Genomic DNA, 27,581 nt, shown 5'->3' with positions numbered 1-27,581 from the left:
GTCTGGTTGCCTCCAACTTTTTCCGTCCGGTCTCCAATTATCCATCACATATGGTTAATTCCAGGATATCATTCTTTCCATAGCTAAATTCTTCCAGTAACCACCTATAATGTAGGTGACCGGATATCACCAATCGCTACCGGTCTAAGCAAGGCTAAGCAGTTATTCGATCCTGACCTAACAGGGTAACAAGGTAGTAAGGTAGGCAAGGATAGTAATAAATGCATCAACGGTTTCAATCAACTCCTACAACTTAATGCAACAATATATAACTCATATATAGAAAGAATTGCTTTTATAAATTAGGAGACTTATAATGCTCCGGGGCTTGCCTGGGATCCGACACAAGTCAGTTCAGTTAGCTTGCACCATCCTGGTGACATCTCAGATCCTAGCACTCGCTTAGTCCTTCCATCTTCGGGATAGATACTCCATACATCGTCTTCGGATTCGGCTCCAACATCACGTCCTTCACGTGGTTCATCTAGCGTACCTAGATGAGATGCAAGATGCAAGTGCATGAATATGAAGAATAGTACCATGAGACGCATCACAAATAGCAAGCAAGACAAGCATCGTTTACACTAAACACACTTAAGTACTTTGCGATGCTTAACTTAACATCACACAATCTATCATGCTAAGATAACAAAGAATATTATACATGGCACATAAGTCTCACAAGATCTCAGGTGTATTTAACTTAATTACCAAGGACGTGAACCACACTTAGCAACATGCAAAGCAAGTCAAGGTGAAGCAACAACTATAACCGGAATATGCCAATTTCTGGATTTGCAAACAGCAGCTTCATAAATCAATCATATCTGGAGTTTTATAAATCCAAATGATATGAAACAAGACATTCTGGAAAGCTTAGGAAATTATCTACATTTCATCTTTAATCATCTCAGCATGATTCTCAAGTTAACTAAGTCAAATATATTCATTTACAGAAACTGGTCTACAATTGACAGAAAACAGCCATTTCTGAACCCAACTTTAAACAGCTATAACTCTTAAACTACTTGGCCAAATGACACCAATTTTTAATAGAAGCTAGATACATGAATTATCTACAACTTTTGTATAAACAAGTTTCACAACAAAGCACATTATCATGAAGAACTTTGCTAAGTTCCCAGATCTATCCATAAACCACATCGGCAAGAAAATAATTATTAACTTATGTTGCAAATACATAATTAGGCAAAACCAACTTTACCAACATGTCACACATGACTAAAGAACACCAGAAAACCTAGTGTCCATGACCAAATAAATTCTTTTAATGCATTTCTTAATTTATTTTAGATAATAAGGTGACTTAATGAACATATACCAAAAGTGCACAATAACTTCTACAAACATTACAGTGGCTCACATATCCTCTTAATAGTCTACTGTATAAATTTCACTCCATTTGGATATGTATAGCAACCTCTACGAAAAAGACAAGTTGCTAAAGCAAGAATTCATGTGAGAGCAAGATAAACCAATAACTCACTCATACTTCATCCAATACTCATGAAATTTTTATCACACATCAACTATCATATGAGTAGCATGCCACAAAAATTTCACTCCATTTGAAGCCCTAGATCTACAGTTATGAAAAAGACAAATACCACTAGTATTACAAACCTAGCTGCATAAATATATTTTTACAGCTAAAACTTTAAAGTAAAACATGTAATATTATAGATCTAGTGCATAGAGAATTTCACAAGGATTCCAAAAAGTCCTTATTTACTATTTTACGAATTTTCTACGATTTACTATGAATTTCCAAAGTTCCCGCAAAATAATTACAAACCAGTCCTTACGGTACTATTCACATGAGTCACTGACTTCGCAGTTAGGACCCTGAACTTCGTCGAATTCTAGTAGGAGGTCCCTGACGGGATTTGAGCAGGGGGAGGCCGTCGGAGCTCGCGGAATCCGGCCGGAGAAGGCACGTCGTCGGCGGCTGAGGGGCGGGGGAGCACTAGGGGGCCCTTACGCACCCGCCGGAGGCCTCGGCTCGGCCCGAGGGTGGCCCACGGCGGCTTGGCCACGCGCGGGCGGCGGCTGCAGCGGCGGCGGCCGGAGCTTCCATGGCCACGGTGGCGGTTTGCGACGGCGAGCACGAGCACGACGTGAAGGAGATGGCGGCGAAGCTGCTGGTAGTCCTCAGGAGGAGTGGAGAGGCGCGGAGTAGCGGGAACGCAGTGACCGCGGAGCTCGGCGGCGGCGTCCATGGCGGGCGCGCTCTGGCGCGCGCGTGCAGCGCAGAGGGCGAGGGAGGAGGAGAGCAGGGAGGAGTGGAGAGCGTCTGGGATAGCTCGGCCTCCATTATGGAGCAGCAGGGGCGCGGCAGGGCGGCCGGGACACGCGGCGAGGAGGTGGGCGCGTGGTGTCCATGCGCGGCGACCACGTCGGCAAGCGGTCGAACAGGTGGCGGGCACCGGTGAGGGCGACGTGGGGAGCCAATTTGGGCCACTTCCAGGCCGAATCAGTCCTTGGGCCAAAAATGAAGTTTGTAGTCCACGATCTGCTCTTCATTTTCATTTAGAGACCAAGGTCATTAGAGCTCTTCAACAGCGGGTAATTAGGCCACAAACTGTCAGTGTCAGCGCCTTGATAATGGTCACGGAAATTCACTTTCGGAGGTCAAAACTCGATCAAACTCAGTGCAACTTTTTGCATGCTCTTCTCCATAGTATAACCTTCAACTTCTCTTTTGGACCAACTCAAGTTGCTTAATGAATTTCGGAGAACGCGGAATGCCAACAGCGATGACAATGGATTCCAGACTTAGAAAATTTTCTAAGTACTGAAAACAGCTGTCAACTCAAAGTTCGAGCCTCGATTTGACTTAGTTCCAAGTTGATCTGGCTCTAGGGTCCAAAAACAAAGTTTGTTCTACTCTACCCAATCTTCAACTTTTATTTAAGGTGCAACTCCATGCAAGCACTGTAAGTGGTTGGTCAACATAGGTCAAAGTATCGTCACTATAAAGCTTAAATTAGAGTTATTGACCGATTGAGGCATTTTCTTGACTTCTCCTCAACATGAACCTTTCATGACTTTTGTTGTAGAGTTCATCTAGAGTCATTTGGGCAAGGTTGCAAGATTTGGTTGACGATCAAGAATTCCATTCACTTTATAAAATTATTCAAGCAAGGACATAACTCGTCATTTCATGTGACTTCTTGATTCCAAACTTCACGAAACTTTTCCATGGATCAATATAGATGGGTATTGATGTGAGACACATGAAGATATTCCAATCACACCACCCAAGCATATATCTTGAAAAGGGGTCTATAGGCGAGCAAAGGTGCAATATCCAAGTTTAGGTTAGGGCTCGTTTCTATAGGTTTGACCTTGACATCTTCATCATCACTTAATATACCATAGTTTTAGCTCAAACCTATTGCTTAACTAGTGGCAAACACCTAGGGTGTTACAGCCTTCCCCCCTTAAGGAATCGCGTCCCGAGATTCGATGCGAAAGACTTTGAAGGGAAGAGAAACATGTCATCCAGTTTCCAACATTAGTGATAGCATTAGGCTTCTTAACTTCGGAGCATCAGAGAGCTAATTTGGTCATGACACTTTCTGATACTTGCTCTTCGTCGTAAGCTGTTGTCTGAAGAATTTCCTTCTTCGGCCTTCATGAAGTATTGTTACTTTGGGAGGAATCCAAGATAGCAATGTCCTACGTACTTCGTCCTCGATGTACGAAGAGCGATACAAACGTAGACTAAATACTTGCAGCATCTACTTCCCGAGTGGATATAGCACAGACCATATGGACTTTGCACTAGATGATAATCTTCTGAAGGATACTTGTTGTAATGGTTCCATGTGCGCAGTTCTCTTTCTCTGATAACAATATTGTATGGTCTGAGTCTGCCGAGTGAGTGGTAAACGTAATAGCTGACTCTGTCGGCTCAACGTTCTCGATGATCATTCCTTAGGGAGCCTTCGTATCCAAGTTGCAACAGTGATCTGGGTTGAATCTGATGCAACCTCTTGGGTAAAAACACTCATAAGGTACCAAAGGCATGTCAGCATTGGAGAACCATTGGCGTAGAAGGATGTTAGTGAGGCTTGGAGGACAACACAAGTTGCAAGTAATCACAAAACTAAGGACTAGCTCACTACCAAGCAGGTTAAGTACAATTTGCCTTCGTGGTGCAGTTGCACAGCAAGTTGGGTTGACCTGCATCATAGCAAAAACTAGCTTTCTTACTATATTTGTCATCGAGACTTCCATTCCAAGGCCAATCAATATCTCAAAAACCATAATCCAAAAATCTGCGGTTTTGACATCTTTCCAATTGCTTTCGAATTGCAAGGGCACAATTTTGACTTCTAGAACACCTTGACTGCTCACGCATTGCTGATCTAAGAGGGCAAAGGCAAGGCACATAGGGGTGCAATTAGTCTTCTCAAGGGTATGGAGGGTTGTCTAATCAGCAATACACCTACAAGTTGTAATTTCTTGGCATGAATTACAAACACAACCGTTTAATGCAAATGATGACCGCAGTCACAGCGAAATTGCAGATTCTGTACCCTTTTGTTTTCTATTCATATCTCACCAACTACTGCTCCAATATGCACAAATTTTTGTGGACATGTAGATCCATGGGTCTTCTAACTACTCACCAAAATTCAACTCAAATGGGCACCGTTTGACCATCTAAACAATTCATCTACCAAAACTGCTGTGTTTGAAAATGGCAGCAAACCAAGCCGACAAGATATCTCTCTAATCCGATGTTTTACTCAACCAATACTCAAACTAACTTAAGACATTGAAGGGTCCTAAGCAATGAATGAGATCACCAAGTTTGGGGGTCAATCCAACTTCGTTTGAGTCACTAACCGCCGGCTTGAAGATAACCGGTTTAGTGCCACAAAATCTGGACAGATTTCGTGTCCTCCCTTTTCTTCGCTCCACACGTTGAGGTGTGTGTTTGGCACTCTCTAACCTTTCTCATAGCAGCAGCAGTCTTTCTCTAGCTGAGGATGGAGGCTAGAGTTTTCCTTACATGCTTCTCTAGTAATACTTCAACCATCGTTTTAGGCACCAACTTGACTATGCACAAGCATTGGACTTGTGGGCTGTTTTCGCAGGGCACAAAACATTATTCCACATGTAGGGCATTTCTACATTGACAAGGAACCATTCCTATATATCCTTCGGCACTTCATCCAATAGAGTCCGGACACATGTGTTAGTGGCACCTTGGGGCATAAAGATGCTAACTAAAATCAGGGACGTGCTTTCACTAGCTCCTACCTAGCCGATACCAACGTCTTGTACTATATACGTGATTGTCAAAGATAGAATTGACTAGATAGCACATTTGGAGAAGAAGTAGCACTTGCATTGTGGGGCCAGGTTTGCTGTTTCCTTGATCAACATTGTTCTGTGAAATCTGGCCTTCATAGTTACCAAATAGTCGTTACCTAACTGAAGACTAACTTTCCTACTGGTAACAACTCAGTTGTCCCTCAACACTAAAAAGGTTCCGAATCTTCACTTTTGATAATAAAAATTGTGGTTAAAGCTTATAGATGGTCGCCATTGAAGTCTGCAGAAAGGGGTCACACCAAAGAAGGTCGGTTCGTCTACGTGATCCTTATGCACCTAAAGATTGAGAACTTGGACAGGAATCTCATATATACCAGGTGACCTATTACAGCACATAATCTCCTGGTCCATTTATCATCCGACTGATAACTTGTTCAACCTTAAGTGTGGTGCACCTTTCTGATCCAATGAAAATGACATAAGTTGCTCACTAGATGATTGACATCATTACAGGGACAGTCACGTCGAGTAGAGTCACTTGTCTACCCTCTTGCAGTCTGTTTATGTTCATGTTAGTGACCTGTTCTTCAAAGGTTAACCGTTGGACTACTCCAGCAAGGGAGTCCTATTGCATCTAGTTCGACATATAGATCGCTTGACATGATAAGGAGGGATAACCAAGGAAGAGCTCAAGTGAGAATAACATATCGGTGTAGTTCTATAATGGATCATGACTAGAAACCTCGATACCAGCGCGTGCCAAGCAGCACAGCCTTGTGTGTGCACCCACAGGAGGCTCTCGGTTTCATCGCGGCACCATAGATCGCTAATCATGGCACCATTACTGAACATACAACCTACAAGAAATCTCACATGGCACAAATTGGGTTGCATAGGAGCAAGCACTATGCGAAGGAGGGATAGCAAACAAAGGTAGTCACAAGGTTAGAAGTCAACAAACAGGGGATCCGAAAATCAAAACACAACGCAAGAGAGCATAGCTTAATTGCCAAAGACAACTGAGCAGGGGACTTCTTGCCAAATTTCCATATACGTCTTGTGTCCACCAAGTGATTACCAAAACTTGGACGTGGTTCTAGGATAGCGCTCTTCAACACTCGTATGCTTACCGATGACAAAAGGGGTGATAACTATGGCACTAATTAGATAACAAGCATACATACCCACCACTTGGCTAAACTAGAGGACATTAGAGGTTAAGCATGTAACCACAATTATTTCTAGCAAGGCTAAGCACACACTTTTCTCAAGCACTTCCTATTCAAGCAACATGGAACAAGGCATTCTTGTTTAACTCCACACGAGGAAGATAGTGCAATACATCGATCACAAGTTACTTAGTACTTAGAATAAAGGAAGGGAAGTATATTGATGCACAATCACAATCATGATGCATGCTCGTCCTATTCGTCCTCACGAAATTGCCAGCCTAAGGCGACAATCACGTTTTATGTCGGTGGCATAACACGTACTCTCTCGGTATATAGCTAGTCGTCAGCTACATTCAATCTACGCATTCGTGGTTAGCGTACCTGCAGGCAAATTCATTGCAGCCCATCCCCACAAAGAGATAAATAAGCACATAATGAAAGCAGTAAACTAAGATACTCTCCATATATACATCCCCAGATGTATATACTTCGATATCCATAGCTACCCGATAAATATACCCGCAATTAAGTACCTTCATATATACATGTGTGTAACATGTAAATATTCCAATAACCACAGCTAACTCTCCCCTAGACCGATAGTTGGACGGTCATACTCTCACAACTCACACTTACCTGGGCGTAGAGGCAATTGATCCATACAGTACCATTCAAGCGAATGGCATCCATACAATAGCACGCCGTATGGACGACGAAAGAAAAATTGCAATAAAGTACATCCCTTAAAGTTAGTACTTAGATAGCCACCTAATAGTCCTTAACTGGGCATAAAGGAAGATGTCGCTAGCATAGTTTTGCAATTAAGTTTTGACAAATTTGCCTGTAGCTAAAGTTTTAGTTAAAATAGACCTTTTAAAACCAAAACTTAGCTTTTAAAACTATGTACCTGACAGTATTATGCTTAATCTCGCTCTGATACCAGCTGTGACAGAACCGCCCAATTTATATAAGATCAAGTACGGTTGTCCCCGCTAACACGTTGACACACACATACTTTCACTCATATAAACCCGGTAGTCCGCCGAGTGTCCCGAAAGACCTCGGTAAATCAACATCACAACCAAGATCGCGTGATTAAGCAAATACACATCACATACATCGGGTTGCAGCGGAAATAATATTAAAAAGGGGTTAACAAATAATAGTACAAGTTTGGGGTTTTAAAACTGCTTAGTGGAAACAACATAGCTTTCAAATGATTACATTAATATAAGTTCCAAATATATTGCTAGCATAGTGACATCATCCGACAAAAGCATATAGAGGAGAAGTAAGTATAGAATCACCGAGCCCACCGGTGGTTAGCCACCATCATCAACAGGTCGAGAACATCACCTGCAACAAGGTGGGATAAACCCTGAGTACTCGAATGTACTCAGCCAGACTTACCCGTCTTAAACCAAAATAAAGCGACACCAAGGATTATGCAAGGCTTTCTTTAGTGGGCTAGCTGACTTATTTGCGAAAAGCATAAGCTATCATGAAGAAACCATTTTGAATACTTTGCATCATCTTTATTATGACCTATCCATCTAGGTAAGCACCTGTACTATAGCAATCACTTGATTAACCAATAACATCCAGTTACCAATTTAGATTTAGCATATCTCATACCATCCAGATAACCATCATTGTTCCATAATAATTACTACGATGAAGTAACTCGAGTCAAGTGCTCACTATCCAGGAGCGATGGCGATTCGAATCGATTCCTAACCAGCTGGTGATTTATTCCTTACACAAACCTCACTCACCCGCTAAAGTGAGATATTGATCACCGAGTCAACTTTCCAGGAATCTCGAGTTTGCCAGGAACCACATGTACCCGGGGGCCGACCGACTGCACTTTGGTCTTATCATCTCGCCCCCGTGTCCTACCACACCTGCTCCGGCACAGTGCGTTGCGGGCAATCTACTCGGCCCGAAAAATCTCCCAGCTTCGCGGTCGGAAGGTACTTTATCCGGCCAGCTAAATGTAAGGCATGCGTTCAACATGACTCGAGGCCCAACAACGGTCGGTCCTTAATCGACACAGACGGAAACTAACAGCACCCCAGAACCCTGTCTGGTTGCCTCCAACTTTTTCCGTCCGGTCTCCAATTATCCATCACATATGGTTAATTCCAGGATATCATTCTTTCCATAGCTAAATTCTTCCAGTAACCACCTATAATGTAGGTGACCGGATATCACCAATCGCTACCGGTCTAAGCAAGGCTAAGCAGTTATTCGATCCTGACCTAACAGGGTAACAAGGTAGTAAGGTAGGCAAGGATAGTAATAAATGCATCAACGGTTTCAATCAACTCCTACAACTTAATGCAACAATATATAACTCATATATAGAAAGAATTGCTTTTATAAATTAGGAGACTTATAATGCTCCGGGGCTTGCCTGGGATCCGACACAAGTCAGTTCAGTTAGCTTGCACCATCCTGGTGACATCTCAGATCCTAGCACTCGCTTAGTCCTTCCATCTTCGGGATAGATACTCCATACATCGTCTTCGGATTCGGCTCCAACATCACGTCCTTCACGTGGTTCATCTAGCATACCTAGATGAGATGCAAGATGCAAGTGCATGAATATGAAGAATAGTACCATGAGACGCATCACAAATAGCAAGCAAGACAAGCATCGTTTACACTAAACACACTTAAGTACTTTGCGATGCTTAACTTAACATCACACAATCTATCATGCTAAGATAACAAAGAATATTATACATGGCACATAAGTCTCACAAGATCTCAGGTGTATTTAACTTAATTACCAAGGACGTGAACCACACTTAGCAACATGCAAAGCAAGTCAAGGTGAAGCAACAACTATAACCGGAATATGCCAATTTCTGGATTTGCAAACAGCAGCTTCATAAATCAATCATATCTGGAGTTTTATAAATCCAAATGATATGAAACAAGACATTCTGGAAAGCTTAGGAAATTATCTACATTTCATCTTTAATCATCTCAGCATGATTCTCAAGTTAACTAAGTCAAATATATTCATTTACAGAAACTGGTCTACAATTGACAGAAAACAGCCATTTCTGAAACCCAACTTTAAACAGCTATAACTCTTAAACTACTTGGCCAAATGACACCAATTTTTAATAGAAGCTAGATACATGAATTATCTACAACTTTTGTATAAACAAGTTTCACAACAAAGCACATTATCATGAAGAACTTTGCTAAGTTCCCAGATCTATCCATAAACCACATCGGCAAGAAAATAATTATTAACTTATGTTGCAAATACATAATTAGGCAAAACCAACTTTACCAACATGTCACACATGACTAAAGAACACCAGAAAACCTAGTGTCCATGACCAAATAAATTCTTTTAATGCATTTCTTAATTTATTTTAGATAATAAGGTGACTTAATGAACATATACCAAAAGTGCACAATAACTTCTACAAACATTACAGTGGCTCACATATCCTCTTAATAGTCTACTGTATAAATTTCACTCCATTTGGATATGTATAGCAACCTCTACGAAAAAGACAAGTTGCTAAAGCAAGAATTCATGTGAGAGCAAGATAAACCAATAACTCACTCATACTTCATCCAATACTCATGAAATTTTTATCACACATCAACTATCATATGAGTAGCATGCCACAAAAATTTCACTCCATTTGAAGCCCTAGATCTACAGTTATGAAAAAGACAAATACCACTAGTATTACAAACCTAGCTGCATAAATATATTTTTACAGCTAAAACTTTAAAGTAAAACATGTAATATTATAGATCTAGTGCATAGAGAATTTCACAAGGATTCCAAAAAGTCCTTATTTACTATTTTACGAATTTTCTACGATTTACTATGAATTTCCAAAGTTCCCGCAAAATAATTACAAACCAGTCCTTACGGTACTATTCACATGAGTCACTGACTTCGCAGTTAGGACCCTGAACTTCGTCGAATTCTAGTAGGAGGTCCCTGACGGGATTTGAGCAGGGGAGGCCGTCGGAGCTCGCGGAATCCGGCCGGAGAAGGCACGTCGTCGGCGGCTGAGGGGCGGGGGAGCACTAGGGGGCCCTTACGCACCCGCCGGAGGCCTCGGCTCGGCCCGAGGTGGCCCACGGCGGCTTGGCCACGCGCGGGCGGCGGCTGCAGCGGCGGCGGCCGGAGCTTCCATGGCCACGGTGGCGGTTTGCGACGGCGAGCACGAGCACGACGTGAAGGAGATGGCGGCGAAGCTGCTGGTAGTCCTCAGGAGGAGTGGAGAGGCGCGGAGTAGCGGGAATGCAGTGACCGCGGAGCTCGGCGGCGGCATCCATGGCGGGCGCGCTCTGGCGCGCGCGTGCAGCGCAGAGGGCGAGGGAGGAGGAGAGCAGGGAGGAGTGGAGAGCGTCTGGGATAGCTCGGCCTCCATTATGGAGCAGCAGGGGCGCGGCAGGGCGGCCGGGACACGCGGCGAGGAGGTGGGCGCGTGGTGTCCATGCGCGGCGACCACGTCGGCAAGCGGTCGAACAGGTGGCGGGCACCGGTGAGGGCGACGTGGGGAGCCAATTTGGGCCACTTCCAGGCCGAATCAGTCCTTGGGCCAAAAATGAAGTTTGTAGTCCACGATCTGCTCTTCATTTTTCATTTAGAGACCAAGGTCATTAGAGCTCTTCAACAGCGGGTAATTAGGCCACAAACTGTCAGTGTCAGCGCCTTGATAATGGTCACGGAAATTCACTTTCGGAGGTCAAAACTCGATCAAACTCAGTGCAACTTTTTGCATGCTCTTCTCCATAGTATAACCTTCAACTTCTCTTTTTGGACCAACTCAAGTTGCTTAATGAATTTCGGAGAACGCGGAATGCCAACAGCGATGACAATGGATTCCAGACTTTGAAAATTTTCTAAGTACTGAAAACAGCTGTCAACTCAAAGTTCGAGCCTCGATTTGACTTAGTTCCAAGTTGATCTGGCTCTGGGTCCAAAAACAAAGTTTGTTCTACTCTACCCAATCTTCAACTTTTATTTAAGGTGCAACTCCATGCAAGCACTATAAGTGGTTGGTCAACATAGGTCAAAGTATCGTCACTATAAAGCTTAAATTAGAGTTATTGACCGATTGAGGCATTTTCTTGACTTCTCCTCAACATAAACCTTTCATGACTTTTGTTGTAGAGTTCATCTAGAGTCATTTGGGCAAGGTTGCAAGATTTGGTTGACGATCAAGAATTCCATTCACTTTATAAAATTATTCAAGCAAGGACATAACTCGTCATTTCATGTGACTTCTTGATTCCAAACTTCACGAAACTTTTCCATGGATCAATATAGATGGGTATTGATGTGAGACACATGAAGATATTCCAATCACACCACCCAAGCATATATCTTGAAAAGGGGTCTATAGGCGAGCAAAGGTGCAATATCCAAGTTTAGGTTAGGGCTCGTTTCTATAGGTTTGACCTTGACATCTTCATCATCACTTAATATACCATGTTTTAGCTCAAACCCATTGCTTAACTAGTGGCAAACACCTAGGGTGTTACATTAATCAACCATTCATTTATATTGTTATCTTTTCCATTTCAATTTAGCGAGCTTCAAATATGAGACCATTCCATGTGCAATCTCTCATATCTCATTAATTAATTCTTACGAGCTTGCTTTCACACAATACATGGAAATCCCACAATAAATAAGCCTTTGCATCAATTCTATTTGCATTGTTGTCTTGTGCTTGAACTAGATTGTTTATACAACAACACATAATTTTGGTTTTCATTAAGTACCTGTGAGATAACCTATTACCTATCCACACTTAGCAAACGGGTTAGACCTTTAATCACGTTATCATTCAATTATCCAAAACCTACTAAAGGGCTAGATGCACTTTCATCCTGAATATTATTTTTTGTGTTAGAAAAAATGAAATAGCTAAGAACTGATTAATCATTGGTTTTGATTATGTGAACGGTACTCTATGAAGCATGTGCAGTGACTTTAGGCCACCCATTCAACCAGAAAAACACACCTAGTGCATAGTGTCGGTGTTTTATACAAGCACCGGCAAGTAAATTTATAGTGATGTGCGTTAGGCCTGGATGGTGTGCTAAAGGACACAAGATATATACTGGTTCGGGCTGAATGTCCCTATGTCCAGTCTGTTGCTGCTCGTGTTATTAGCACTAAAAATAGTTCATAGTAGGGGGTATAAACGGTCGAGAGAGGGACTGATCCCAAGTCTCTGATGAAAGGGTCGAAAGGATGCCAAGAGCCTGGTAGCAGCTTGACTGTGTGTGATGTGTTTTGTGTTGTTCAAAGTCTGTCCCTTTGTTGGAGGAAGCACATGCCCTTTTATAGATGAAGGGGATGGCTTTACAAGTGAGAGGGCAAGGGTGTGTACGCTTCCTAGCCTTATTGTCCACGTCTACCAAGCCTTGTTTTCCATTTCGGCGGGTGTGAGAGGATGATAATCGCCAACAATACTGTCGATGCCATTATAGAATGTCAGGATGGCTACAGAGTACTGCCTCGCATAGGTTATGGATTCTGGTATAGTGGTTTTGACTTATGAGCCTTGCCTAGCCTTGCTCCGCACGCCTTCTGGTTCCCATGAGTCCCTGTCAGAGGGACGTGGGGTTAGGGTCTAAGGTAGCGCTATGGGCAAGGCCTTCCGATTAGAGAGGGCGTCTGGAGGCTGAAGCGACTGCTCTGATCTGGTGGACCCAAGGAGTCATGAAGTGGGCGCCGCTCCCTTGGGACCATAACATGGTGATAGCATATCCGTCATCTATGGAGGTCGTGAGTCCTTTCCTGGAGCATAGTGGTTGTCGTATGTCTACGTTGGGTTCTGTGTTTGAGGGTCGAAGGCGGTGCCTACAACTCTGTAGGGCGAAGAACACGTGCCTACAACACTATTTAGGCTCTGCTATGCCTAGAAGGGCTAAAGCACCCATCCCATCATTCCTTGGCAGTACTTTTCTTGCCGAGGTACAGGGTATGGTCCTTGAAGCTGTAGTTGACCTGAACGTCTTGTCCTACTCTGTACCTATCATCGTGAGGGGTGGGAAGAGGTTGATAGGTGAGATGCAGCTAGCCTTTGGATATTGGATGAGGCAGAGTCTATCCCTAAGCCCTTAGGCGAGGCGGAGCTGGCCCTTATCCCTCGAGAGAGACTGAGCCCGGCCCTCGTGGGTCGGGTAAGGCAGAATCTATCCCTAAGCCCTCGGGCAAGGTGGAGCTGGCCCTTTTCCCTTGAAAGAGATCGAGCCCAGCCCTCGGGGGTCAGGCGAGGTGGAGTTGGCCCAAGAGCGTCGGACGAGGCGGAGTCTAGCCCTTAGCCCTCGGGCAAGACGGAGCTGGCCTGAGGGCGTTGGGCGAGGCGGAACCAAACTCTCGTCATTTGGGTAAGGAAAGCAGTGGCGTCCTTATCCATCCAGAAGTTTTTAGTGTTTGATGGTTATTGGTTCCACCTCCTAGAGTACCCCGGTGTTAGGTCCCCGACAGTAGCCCTCGAGCCCCTAGGTGATTCAGACAGAATCGCTCAGGGGGTGTCTTCGATTTCGTCGGAGTCAATTTGCCTGAGGGTGCGCGTGAGCACACCCGATGGGTGTAGCCCCTGAGCCCCAAGTGTTTTGAGTAGAGTTGCCTAGGGGGTAGTATCGGACCCTTTGTGGGTAAGGCTAAAAGACTTGGTTTTTCATCAACAGGATATTTCAGTCAGTGTCGGCCTGGCTGGGACCTAACTGTGGATCGAGGCCCTAATGACGCTCGCATCCTTGAGTCTCGATAGTTTGCGGGCCTATCCCTCATTAGGATGGGCCTTTGGCTTTGGGACCCTTGGTGAACCGGAGGGAAAAAGCTCTACGACTCGTGTCCCCTCGATGGAGAAAGAGTCCCGATCCGCCGGGGAAGGCGAACCATTCGGTGCGATTTCTTGGGAAGGGATAGGGATCGTGTGCGCGTATCCCGCGAGGTGATGCGGCGGTGCATGTGGCAAGCTTGGAGATCGAGGCAGATGGTTGCCCTTCTTGCATCCTTCACCCCTATAAGACCACGGGGTTCGCCCCTTGGGTTTCGCATTTTGCCTCCTCGCCTTCACGTCCTTAGCCTCCGCCGTCAATCGCCTACGTCTCTCGCACCCATACTACCTCTGCCATTAAACTCATTGCTGCCTTCTTCTCCATGCTACTCCTACCATTGCAATGGACCCAGGGTTCAAATCCAACATCTCTCATCAGCGCTTAGAGGGCCTCATCCATCGAGGCCTCCTTTACCCGTTGACCGCCGCCATGGAGTGGCGGCTACCCAGTGAAGAGGGGGAACTGGAGCCACCCGAAGGGTACATCGTTTCTTTCGCCCACTTCCATGAGCGAGGATTTGCCATGCCTACCCATCAGTTCCTTTGGGGACTGATGGACTACTACCAGGTGGAGCTTCAACACCTTACCCCCAACAGGATTCAGCACATTGCGGTGTTCGTCGCCCTATGCGAGGGGTTCTTGGGGATAGATCCCCACTTTGACCTATGGCGGTACCTCTTCACTGTCAATCTCATGAAGAGGTGGGTCAGGAAGCAAGATATGCATGCACCGGTGGGGTGTGCCAGCATCCACCTCCGTAGCACCTGAGCGGGGGCGTATCCGTTGAGGCGTCTGACCACCTCCGACAAGGGGTGGCATTCGCAATGGTTCTACGTTAAGAACGACGCCGCTGCTCCCCTGCCAGCCTTTACTGGGTGTTACATCTTGGAGGCCTCGGAGTCGTGGGGATGGGGTGTTAAGGCCAAGGAAAAGAAGAATCTCAATGGCCTTCTTGCTACCCTCCAAACCCTGAAGGAGAGGGGTGTGAAGGGGTCAAGGATTATTGGTGCCTACCACGTGAGGAGGGTTGCACCGTTGATGGTGCACGCGCTTCCCCTATATTAGATGGTGCCTAAAGCGTCATTCAAAGGGACGACGCTTGTCGATGATGCGCTCCCTCTTTCCTAGGTTGCACAATGTATTAAGGAGGTGATGGAGCCCACGAAGGACTCTGTTGGCACCATCCTCGACTTTGTGTACCCGATGCCAGGACATCCCCTGATGCGGCCGGAGCCAGGATTTGTTGATTTTGTAAGTTTTCTTTTCCCTTGCTCCTCCTTTCGCTTGAAATTTTTTATCCTCTGACGCTAATCGTGGGATAGTGGGTTCAGTCGGGGGGACTGTTCTTCAAGAATAGCCCAGTTCTGCTACCGAGGGACCCAGCCCGGATGGCAACAAACCATGCCCTGGCCAGTTGGGACAAGAAGATGAGGGAGCTCACGAAGAAGAAGGCGATACAGAAGTAGCAAGCTCGCGATCGAGGAGAGGAGACTAGTAGTGATGACGACGACGATGATGATGACGATGATGAGATGGCAGCCGGCGTGGATTGGGGTGACCTAGTGAATGAGGACTCACCGTCCCTATAGGGACCCTTTCCATTCCACGTGGAGGGAAGTGAGTCCACGGGGACAGCGGAGCCAGGCCTGCCTCTAGGTCCAACGAGAGCCAGAGGATCCACCATCACCCGTGGGGTGCCGGCGGTGGATCGGTGGATGGGAGGGGACGGATCTGCGGCCATCCCCAAGGTACTAGAGGAGGGGGTGGCTCTGATGCCGTGGCCCATGAGCTAATGGAGGGGGGCGGCTCTGGCACCGCGCCCCATGAGCTGATGGAGAGGAGCGGCTCTGGTGCCGCGCCCCCGGAGGCAAGAGAGACGAGCCCTCCTGTGTCGGAGGAGGGGATAGGCTAGAAACGGTCCCACCCACATGAATTAGAGCAGGGGTCTAGGGGTTCATCCCCAAAACGTACCTATCGACCGAAAGCTTCAGAGTACATCACCGATTCCCCTCGTTCTCCTCCTTTATTTTTCCGTTCCAACCTTATGCTCTTTTTCCATTTTATAGATTCTTGCGACGGGGCCGCCCTTTAGGACCGGCGCCTAGGAATAGCCCTGCCCTTCAGGAAAGATGGATCACGCTGTCCGGCGTCACCCCTATTCCGGGCAGGAGTGACGCTGCCGCTACGGCCTCGTTGGCTGGTCCAGCGGCGTCCGCGGTGGCGCCCATGCCCTTGGTGGTTGTCGAGCAGGCAGCCACGACCACGACAAGCCGAGAGCAGCTGGTTGTGGCCACGGTGGCATATGAGGGGGTGGTGCATTCCATGCCCCCAGTGGCCGATGTGACGGCGCCAGACGCGGGCCGGGCAGAGTTGGATGCCACCATGGTGGCATCCGATGGAGCGGCGTAGTTCGCGCCACCAGGGGTCCAGTCAGAGGTGGCCACGACTGCAACAAGCCCGGCTGGGTCGGATACTATCGTGGTGGCATCTGAGGGGGTGGCACAATCTGCACCACCAGCGGTCTAGGCCGTGGTGCTTGGGGCAGGCCGGATGGAGGAGGACATGGCCGGAGGGTCTTTGGTCGTCATGACGGTGGTGGGGAGGACCTGAAGGGAGCCGCCTTTGGCCCTGTTGTCAAGAGGCAGTTGCTCTCCCACGAGGGGAGAGCCATCGCTTTAGTGGATGGCCACCGAGGACTCATCATCGGCTCTATTCTTGCTCGATGATGCTACTGAGAGCCTAGAGCGGGAGAATCTGGACATCGGGTTTTTGGCTGCGTTGAATGCCTTGAATGAGGCCACTGGTGCCTTGCACAAAATCCTCGCTCCTTCTAGCCGGGTATCCGCTTGATCTTCTCACTTGTTTTCCTTTTTCTTCACATATTTTTTTGTGTCTTCTGATTTTGGTCCTTTTTTTAGAACATTGTTGCTCGTAGCTGAGACAAGTCCCGGTTCCTTCGTGAGCAAAAGGTGGAATGGGACTGCCTTACCGAGGAGGCCAGGCTACGAGCAGATGTAGGCACGCAACTCGCTGCTGCATAGTAGTGGGAGGCCGAGGCACGTCGAGATGCGGAGGAGGCTCATGGAATGTTTGAGGATCTGTCGGTGAAGGTGAAGATGGACGAAGAGGATGCCACCAGGATTCAAAAGGAGCGAGACGAGCTGCTATAGAAGGACGCCGCAGCTAGTGAGCGGGCCAGCGAGCTCCTGGCGGAGCAGGAGATGGAGCGAGACCTCAAGCTAAAGGCTAAGGAGAGGTTCGTGGCGTTGCAGCAGAGGGTGAACCGGGACGCCGTGTCGATCACCCGGTTGCATGAGGCGCGGGATGAGCTACGCCGAACCGAGGAAAGACTTTGCTCAGAGCGCAGCCCTACTCATAAGGATAGCGACTGGGCCATCCAGGAGCATGATGAGGCACATGGGGTGGCCAACTCCCTCTAGGCTGATCTTGGCATCGCGGTGAACTAAAGGTTGGATGTTGAGAGCGCTGCTGCCTGGCTAGAGAAGGAGCTTACCGAAGTGTGAGCGATCCTCTAGACCGAGAGTGACGAGCATGACCTTCTATAAGCCACTGTCGGGGTGGTCATTGATGCCCTGAGGGTGGAGCAGCCGGTGGAAACTAGCTCGCTTGCGGCTCATGCCGTGGGTATCACAGCACGGGTGGGCCAACTTGAGGAGGATGCCTTCTACAACGGGATCACCCAAGCCTTTGCTGTCGCTCATTCCCATTATGCTTAAGAGATCAACCTAGAGGTAATGAGCCATGGCTTTGCGCCTATCTATGATGACGATGAGCTGGACGAGATGGAAAAGGCAGTGGCTCCCCTCGCACGGAACCTGGCGAATAGGTTGAAAGAAGAGGTCCTTCCTTCACGGAAGTAGTTAGCTTGATAAACACTTATTTGTAATATGTGAACAAGTGTCAATACTTTTGTGTCATGGAAACAGTTTCGTAATTTTTATTTTGTTTGTTTGATCTTACCTTCTCCTTTTTTTGTGATGAAAAAGATTTAGACAATCGACCCTTTCGTTTGTTAAGACCATAGGGCCCGAGGTTTTTAGGGGAAACTTGAGTGTGCTGGTGAGCAAAATTACCGTAGCTGTCGGGGCGTGGGCTTTTTGCGGCCTTACCAGTCTGTTCCCCCAAATCTTGCTACCAGTCTTGATGCGAGGAGGAGATCTAATGTAATGTTTTTTCAAAAAAAAGAAAGGAGGTACCCATACCTTTATCAGCCCCTGAGTGAGATCCGACCCCTTGCGGTTGCTGGGGTCGGATGTTACTGGAGACCGAAGCGAGGGAGGTGAACTTACGTTTGTATTTACTCGTACCTCTTACCTAGGACTTTGATGATCGCTGCATGACCATGCGCTATGAGCTCGCTATCAGGGATGTTCGGACGAAATCCGATCCCATTTGCTTCGCGGCAGGGTCGGCGAAGCCCTCGGGGGGTGTTCCGTTACTCCTTTGCCCGCCTTCCAATAGATTCCCCCTCAATGGGGTTTCTATGGGCTCGGCTAGATGCTGGATTGAACAAGAAGGTTGAGATGACCCTATTCACCTTAACGTGGGTCGAGCAAAGGCCGTTGAGGCTCATTTGTGTTTTCTCCCCTGACTCTTGTTTGACACGAGGTGGCCTCGGACCCTTTGCTGGTCAGCCTTCGAACCTCGGTCTCTTGATCTTGGATCGAGCGGCTCGAGCCCTTGAGCCTTTAGGGTCTTGTTAGGGGTCGGCCATGTTTTTGCGCGCTACCCCATCCTTGGTTTCTACGACTGGAGGGGCTGAGTTGATGATACTTGCCTTGATGGCTCAGGTGTCGCGCTCAATGAGCTCGCTAATGGGTATGTTCGTGTGGAATCTGGATCCATCATTTGCTGACGAGGTCGGTAGAGCCCTCATGTGGCATTCCACTGCTTCTTAACCCACCTCCCGACAGATGCCCAAGCCGTTTGCTGGGCTCAGGTGGCCCGTTGGCCTCTCCTTATTCGGAGATTCTATGGGTCATGGCTTGAGGTTAGAATCGAACGAGAAAGGTCGAAATGTCCCTGTCCATTTTCTGAACGGGGTCGGGCAAGGCCGCTGGGGCTCATTTCGGTTTTCGTCCCCTAGCTCTGTTTGACATGAGGCAGGCCTCAGAGCCCTTCAGGGGCCGGCCTTCGAACCCTGGTCAGGCGTCGCTCATATTGAATGAAGTGGCTACCGCTTCGTGACGCGACACGAAGCGTTGGGATGCAAGAATTTGCATATGCAACATTTGGACGTATGAATTTAACATATAGTTTAATCGAAATGAAAGTGGGGGTTGGTAACGTTACCTTGGTGGTATGAGCCATGGGAAGCTCCTACCAGACATGTCCGAGCCAGGTTCAGGTCTGACATTTTTGACGAGGCCGACGTAACCTGCATAAGTATTGCTACTTTTGTTTTTGCAATTGATTTTTAAGCGATCCGCTAGCTTCCCCCTGAAGGGGGGCTCTATAGGTGGACCCCTCCAAACTCCTTTCAGGAAGGCGGGAGCCAAGGCTAGTAATGTGAGGAACTGTATGCTGGTGAACAAAAAACACCATAGCCGTCAGGGCGTAGGGTCTATTGGTTTGCCTAGTTGTTTTCACGTTTTGTTCCCATACGCCGTGCTTCCGGTTTTTTAAACGTAAGGAGGGGTCAGGCTAAGAGGGTGTTTTTAGACAAACAGGCACCCTCGGTAGCCCCCGAGCGATGTCCATGCCTTTGTCGTTGCTGGGTCAGAAGCTCGGTAAAGAATTCAACACTCAAAGTAAGTAAAAAGGGGTGCTTATCTTTCAATTGGTCGTTTGTTGGTGGTTTTGCCTGGGCCGCCCGATTGACCCGAGAGGCCTACTGGGCTCCCCCTGGAGGAAGGTTCCGTCGTTGGGTTGTTCCGTGGTCCTACCTGAGGAAGTGGAGAGTCGCCTATAGGTGAGCGTGCCCCGGTTCTCATGTCTGGGGCGCATTAGTGGTGGGCCATGCCTGGGTGATCTTCTGGCTTACCAGGCGGCGTCCCGTCGACCAGAGCGCGTCCCATCATTTCCGGTGCATCCCCTCGGATTTCTGTCAGCATTGATTTTGCATTTGTATTGAATAGGGGAAGACAGAAAGTTTTTTGTCTAAACCTTTCGCCTTTCCTTAGCTGCTAAGCCCCCTCTTTAAATGGGGGGGGGAAGAGTTGTCGCCCCACCTCCTCGCCAGCCTCTGAGCCACCACCTCTTCTCCTTTCTTCTCACCGAATGCATCGGCTCCTAAGTAAGAGAGGGTAATGTCAGGGAGAGAAGAACTCACAAGTCCACCCATGATTTCAGAGTGCAATGTCGAGCTAGAGGTTATCCAACGTAGATGAGATGGCATGGTTCGCCTATGCTGAGGAGGGGTCGCCGCTGCCAAAGGAGAAAAGGCGTCGAAGAGCGATGAGCGTTGTTGATTTCATCGCCATTGGTTGCGGCCTTCCCTTAGTGGGAGGTGCTTCCTGCCTCATCGCCGTTATTAAGGTTGTGACCGATGACAATGGCATAGTCCCTGGGCATCCCAGTGGAGGCGTCGTCGTTGCGGTTGCAGCTGATGACGATGGCGTAGTCCTTGGGCGTCCCAGCGAAGGCGCTATCGTCGAGGTTGCGGCTGATGATGATGGCATAGTCCCTAGGCGTCCCAGCGGAGGTGCCATCATCGGGGCTGTGGCTGATGACGATGGCGTAGTCCCTGGGCATCCTGGTGGAGGGACATCGTAGTCACTGGCGTGGTGCTCGTCGTTGTAGATGACGGCGTCGTTAAGGATCCCATGAAGTGATAGGACTTCGTTGATGAGGAGCAGTGCACGGCAGCCATAGTAGATGAACTAGGCCATGTACGTGCCCAAACATTGCCGATGGAGAGCTTGGCGCGGCAGTCGCAGTAGACGAACTAGGCCGTGTACGTGCCCGGACGTTGCCAATGGAGAGCTTAGCGCGACGACCGCAGTAGTACTTGTAGTGAAGCTAATCAGAGACTATAATCGAATGAGTTTGGGGGAGCCCCCGAGTGATCAGTCCTTTGAATTTTAGGAGTACATTAGTCCTTTGCATGATGAAATCCCTTCGTAAGTGGTGAATTTGTGCAAAAATGAACCAATTTCTCATCTTTTGTTACGAAAAATAGTTTTTCAGTTTCCTCTTTTTTGTGAAGAGGTTTTAATGCCTTCCCATGGCCCAAGTTGCAAAAGACTAGGAATGCGGGTGAATTAGTTCTGATTATGCTGGTGAGCAAAGAGGTTGTAGCCGCTGGGGCGTGGGTCTCCCACAGTCCTACCAGTTTACTCAGAACTTGTTCCCAAAATCTTAGTTTTTAGGACTTGTTATGAGAAGAACTGAAAACTTAGATGAAGTTTGCAAAGATAACGTGAGAAGTGTTTGCAGAATGTGCTTGTATTATTTGTATCAACCCCCGAGTGAGGTCCGGCCCCTTGCGATTTGCAGGGGTCGGATGTCACTAAAGATCGGGGATTTGTAAGGACAAAAACTGATAAGAAAAAACATGTGTTTATTTAAGGGTAAAAACAACATAGCTGCTCAATGTTCTAGGTGTTAGTGAAGATCTCGTCGTTGATGGTTTTCAACCTATAGGCGCCCGAGTGAAGTACTTCCACGACGATGTATGGCCCCTCCCAGGGCGGGGAGAGCTTGTGGCGGTCCTTGTTGCTCTACACAAGGTGGAGGACGAGGTCCCCGATGTTGAAGGCTCGGTCCCACACCCGTCGGCTGTGGTGCCATCGCAACGCCTACTGGTACTTAGCCAAATGGAGGAGGGCGATGTCACGGGCTTCATCTAGCTGGTCCATGGAGTCTTGGTGGGATGCCTCGGCACCCTATTCATCATATGCTCTAATTCTTGGTGCTCCATAGTCAAGGTCCATTGGGAGAACGGCCTCAGAACCATAGATCATGAAGAAGGGTGTGTAGCCGGTGGCCTAGCTAGGAGTTGTCCTTAGGCTCCAGAGCACATCTAGGAGCTCAGTGAGCCAGCGCATGCCGAACTTGTTCAACCAGTTGAAGATCCTAGGCTTAAGGCCTTGCAGGAGCATGCCGTTTGTGCGCTCGACCTGCCCGTTCGTCTGGGGTGCGTGACGGCTGCCCAATCGATCCGGATGTGTTGTTCATCGTAGAATCGAATAAATTTCCTACCGGTGAACTATGTGTCGTTGTCTATGAGATGGAGTTCAGTACTCCAAAGCGATAGATGACGTCGAGGAAGAACAGCACAGCTTGCTCGGATTTGATCGTGGAGATCGGTCGAGCTTCGATCCATTTTGTAAACTTGTCTATGGTGACAAATAGATGGGTGAAGCCCCTAGGCGCCTTTTTGAGTGGCCCAACTAGGTCGAGCCCCCAGACCGCGAAGGGCCATGTGATGGGGATCATCTAGAGCGCCTGGACTGGAAGGTGAATCTACCAAGCATAGTACTGACACCCTTCGCAGGTGCGTACAATTTGCTCGGCGTTGATTACTGCAGTGGGCTAGTAGAAGCCTTGTCGGAATACATTTCTAACCAAGGTCCTTGGTGTGGCATGGTGACTGCAGACCCCATCGTGGATGTCGCTCAGCAGAAGTCTTCCTTGTTCGCTGGGGATGTAGAGCTGCAGGATCCCGATGTGGCTCCATTTGTAGAGTTCGCCCTCTACAAGAACAAAGGACTTAGTGCGGCGTGCGAGTCATTGGGCTTTCATCTTGTCTACCGATAGTGTGTCATGGAGGAGGTAGTTGAGGTAAAGCATTCTCCAGTCGTTGAGAGGGTCGGGTTCTACCGCTAGACCCTCTTCAAGCTCCATGACCTCAGGGTCGGGCGGAGCAGTCGGCGGGTCGGCCCCTGGGGTCGGATCAGATGGGCCATCGTTGGCCTATTCCGACCCCACGTAGCGCACCGAGGGCTTGTGTTGATTACTGGCGAAGACACCTACTAGAACTGGCTCTCGGCCAGATGCTGCTTTCATGAGCGCTGTCGGCTGCTTCATTGAGATGCCTTAGGATGTGGATTGAGCTCGAGGCCATCGAATCTATCCTCCAGTCATCGAACTTCTTGGCAATATGCCACCATCTTGGTGTCATGGTAGTTTGACTCCTTCATAACCTGATCGATGACCAGCTTGGGAGTCGCCCCTGACATCGAGGCGTCGGATGCCCAGCTCGATGGCGATTCATAGGCCGTTGATGAGCGCTTCATATTCTGCGATATTGTTTGATGAGGGGAAATGGAGCCAAACCATGTACCTCATGTGGACCCCGAGGGGTGATACGAAGACTAGTCCTACACCGGCGCCCTTTTTCATCAGCGATCCATCGAAGTACATTGTCCAGTACTCTTGATCGACGACTGCTAGTGGCATCTGGACTTCGGTCCACTCCGCGATGAAGTCAGCCAGCACCTAGGATTTGATCACCGTTCAGGAGGTATAAGTAATGCCCTGATCCATCAGCTTGAGCACCCACTTTGCGGTTCTTCCCATAGCGTCCTGGCTATGGACGACCTCGCTAAGGGGGAACGACATCACGACTGTCACAGGGTGCAACTCAAAGTAGTAGCGTAGCTTCCTTTTAGTGATGAGGATGGTGTAGAGGAGTTTCTAGATTTGGGAGTAGTGGGTTTTAGAGTCAGATAATACCTCGCTGATGAAATATATAGGGCGCTACACCTTGAAGGCGTGCCCCTCTTCTTCCCGCTCTACTACCAAGGTGGCGCTAACCACTTGCGTGGTGGCCGCTATGTACAGGAGGAGGGATTCTTCGTTGCTTGGAGGGACCAGGACCGGGGTTTAGTTAGAAATTGCTTAACCATGTCAAGCGCCTCCTAGGCCTCGGCTGTCCACTCGAAGCGGTCGGACTTCTTCAGGAGTCGATAAAGGGGGAGTCCTCATTCGCCGAGGCACGAAATGAATCGGCTGAGGGCGGCAAGGCACCCCATGATCCGCTGAACCCCCTTTATGTTTTGGATTAGGGCCCATCCTTGTGATGGCTGAGATCTTCTCTGGGTTGGCTTCGATGCCGCGCTCAGAGACAATGAAGCCGAGCAGCATGCCCCTCGGGACCCCGAAAACACATTTTTCGGGATTGAGTTTGATGCCGTTTGCCTAGAGTTTCGCAAAGGTTCGTTCGAGGTCAGGCGACAAGGTGGTCAGCCCGTTTGGACTTAACTACGATGTCATCGACGTAGGCCTCAACCGTCCACCCGATGAGGTCCCGAAGCAGTTGAGCATACAGCGTTGGTAAGTTGCCCCTGTGTTCTTCAGACCGAACGACATTGAAATGTAGCAGAACGATCCGAAAGGGGGTGATAAAAGACATCGCGAGCTGGTCGAACTCTTTCATCACGATCTGGTGGTAGCCAGAGTATGCGTCAAGGAAGCAGAGGGTGTCGCACCCTGAGGTGGAATCGACTATTTGGTCTATGCGTGGCTAAAGGAAATAGGTCTTTTGGGCATGCTTTGTTGAGGCCCGTGTAATCGACACACATCCTCCATTTCCCGCTCTTCTTCCACACTAGAACAGGATTTGCTAACCACTCTGGGTGGTGTACTTCCCTGATAAACCCAGCAGCCAACAGTTTCGCTATCTCTTCACCGATGGCCCTACGTTTTTCCTCGTCGAAGCGATGCAGGCATTGCTTTACCGGCTTGGAGCCTAGGGTGGATTTTCAAGGTATGCTCGGCGACCTCCCTAGGGATGCCTGACATATCCAAGGGTTTCCACGCAAAGATGTCTTTGTTATCATGGAGGAAGCCGACGAGTGTGCTTTCCTATTCGGAGGAGAGCGCGGTTCCGATGTGGACTTTCTTGCCCTCGGAGCTGCTGGGGTCCCGAGGACCTCCTTGGACCCTTCCGCCAATTCAAATGATCCGGACGACCTCTTTGAGTCAGGTGCTTCTTCAATGACCTCCTCTCTGAGGGTGGTGAGCTCTTCGGAGGTGGCGACTGCTGTGGTGTGGCCGCAGCATTCGACTTCGCACTCGTAAGCGTGATGGAAGGAGGTGCCGACGGTGATGACCCCATGGGGGCCCAGCATCTTCAGCTTGAGGTATGTATAGTTGGGGATGGCCATGAACTTCATGTAGCGTGCACGTCCGAGGATGGCATGAAAAGTTCCGGGGAACCCTACCACGTTGAAGGTGAGGGTCTCAGTCCTATAATTGGACTGATCCCCGAAAGTGACGGGCAGATCGATCTGCCCTAGCGGTATGGCCTGTCTACTAGGTATGACGCCATGGAAAGGTGCTCGGATGGGGCAGAGGTTCTTTCGGTCGACGCCCATCTCGTCGAGCGTCTTGGCATACATGATGTTGAGGCTGCTGCCTCCGTCCATCAGTACTTTCGTGAGTCGCTTTAGGCCGACAATTGGATCGACAACAAGTGGGTACCTTCCCGGGTGTGGGATGGCATCCGGGTGGTCGGTCTGGTCGAAGGTTATGGCGGATTCTGACCACCGGAGGAAGGCTAGCGTGGCCGATCCGGCCGTATAGACCTCACGGCGTGTGACCTTCTGGCGATGCTTAGAGTCATAGGCCGCTGATCCTCCAAAGATCATGAGGGCACCGTTCGGCGTTGGGAAGGCGTCATCCTTCTCCTCTACGTCGTCTGTGGTGGGGGCAGGTTCCTTCCCTTGCTCTCCTTTGTTGAGGCCCCCAGACAAGTATTTGCGCATGAGGCCACAATCCTTGTATAGATGTTTGGCTGGGAAAGCATGGTTTGGGCATGGCCCCTCGGGCATTTTCTCAAAGTGGTTCGGAGCGCCCTCCGTGGGCTTCCGGCCACCCTTGCGGTCGGCAGCGGCCACGAGCGAGCTGTCGCGCCGTTGCTTCTTGTTTTTCTTTTGGTGGGACGGTTGGAGGCAGCCTTCGCTGGTGTCCTTGTCTCGCCTCGCCTTGCCGTCGGAGCGGTCGAAGATGGCTCCAACCACCTCCTCTCCTGAGGCAGTGGCTGGTGGCGATGTCCAGGAGCTCCTTGGTGGTCCGTGGGCCCCTTGCCCCAGCTTGTGAACCAAAGACTCACAGGTTGTCCCAGATAGGAAGGCTCCTATCATGTCGACGTCGGCGACGTTAGGGAGCTCATTGCACTGCCGAGGAGAAGCACCGGATGTACCCACAGAGGGTTTCATCGGCCTTCTAGCGGCAGTTCTTGAGGTCCCATGGGTTTCGGGGCATTTGTACGTGCCCTGGAAGTTGCCCACAAAGATCTCCGTCAGATCTGCCCAACTTTGAATGGCATTGGACGGTAGGTGCTCCAACCACGCTCATGCCGAATCGGCCAAGAATAGTGGGAGATTGCGAATGATGAAATGATCATCACTCGCACCACCGGCTTGACATGCAAGCCGATAGTCTTTGAGCCAAAGCCCGGGGGTTGTTTCCCCAGAATATTTAGGGATGTTGGTTGGTGATCGGTACCTTAGTGGAAAAGGCAGCGTTGAGGATGTGTCGGCCGAAGGCCTGAGGGCCTGCAGGCCAGGGCTCAGGCTTTGGTCCTCGCTGCTGTCGTAGCGTCCACTGCATCAAGATGGTAGCCGTGGTGGGCTCCCTCCCCTGCGTCACCGTGGGTGCGCCTACAGGCGTCAATGGTGCTGCGCATGTCGTGGTCAGTGGCTGAGACATTGATGTACCGGGACAGTGGTGTGCTGCCTGCCGCCTGGCGATGTCTGGTGAACGGACGTGTCCTTGGTGGGGCGCACTAAGGGCGTGCACTAGCTGGCATCAGGCTTGCGTCGTTGAGACAATGAGCTTTCTACATGCTGTGCCGCCGCACGCTCGAGCAACATGCGAATTTCTCGGTGGGCCCGGCGATCCTCGGACGTCGCGGGATCCGGAAGGCTGTGCAGCAAGGCTGTCGCAGCGGTGATGTTTTGGCTTGCCCGAGCGAAGTGAGGGAGGGTCCCATCATCGGTGAGGATCCTCTGGTGTACAGTGCGGGCCGTGGCATGCGCACGCCCACCGTCTACGCGGTGTTCAATCTTGCGATTGATGTCCGCGTACTCCCGGACGAGCCCTTGCCCGGCCTCATCGATCTCTAGCTTGCGGGCCCTTAGCTGCTCCATCCTTAGGCGAGATGGGGCCGCCGTCTCCTCCCCGAACCTACCATCAGGGTTGCTTGTCGGGGTGGCCTCTTCCTCGGAGACACTTTCGATGTGCCCCTCGGGGGTTTGCGCCATGAAGCATTCTCGGGAAGGGTGATGGCTCCCCCTGCTGGAGTCAGAGCTGGAGGACGATCCTAGCTCCTCCATGAGG

General features: G+C 49.0%; 1 protein-coding gene across 1 annotated transcript; it reads right to left on the bottom strand.

Annotated features, from left to right (window-relative positions):
* Nucleotides 1-25,000: 25,000 nt before the first annotated feature.
* LOC136537334 (uncharacterized) lies at nt 25,001-25,666 on the bottom strand. Its single transcript, XM_066529338.1, has one exon. The coding sequence runs from the start codon at nt 25,664-25,666 to the stop codon at nt 25,001-25,003; it is 666 nt and encodes a 221-aa protein (XP_066385435.1).
* Between the last annotated feature and the right edge of the window lie 1,915 nt (nt 25,667-27,581).

The sequence above is a fragment of the Miscanthus floridulus genome, chromosome 2, assembly GCF_019320115.1.
Source record: "Miscanthus floridulus cultivar M001 chromosome 2, ASM1932011v1, whole genome shotgun sequence".
In the NCBI taxonomy this organism is placed as follows: Eukaryota; Viridiplantae; Streptophyta; class Magnoliopsida; order Poales; family Poaceae; genus Miscanthus; species Miscanthus floridulus.
The sequence above is the reverse complement of the archived record's forward strand: the minus strand, read 5'-3'. Positions and strand labels throughout refer to the sequence as shown.

Excerpts from the sequence above, each read along its gene's own strand:
- LOC136537334 (XM_066529338.1), bottom strand. The coding sequence starts at position 25,666 with ATGGACGGAGGCAGCAGCCTCAACATCATGTATGCCAAGACGCTCGAC.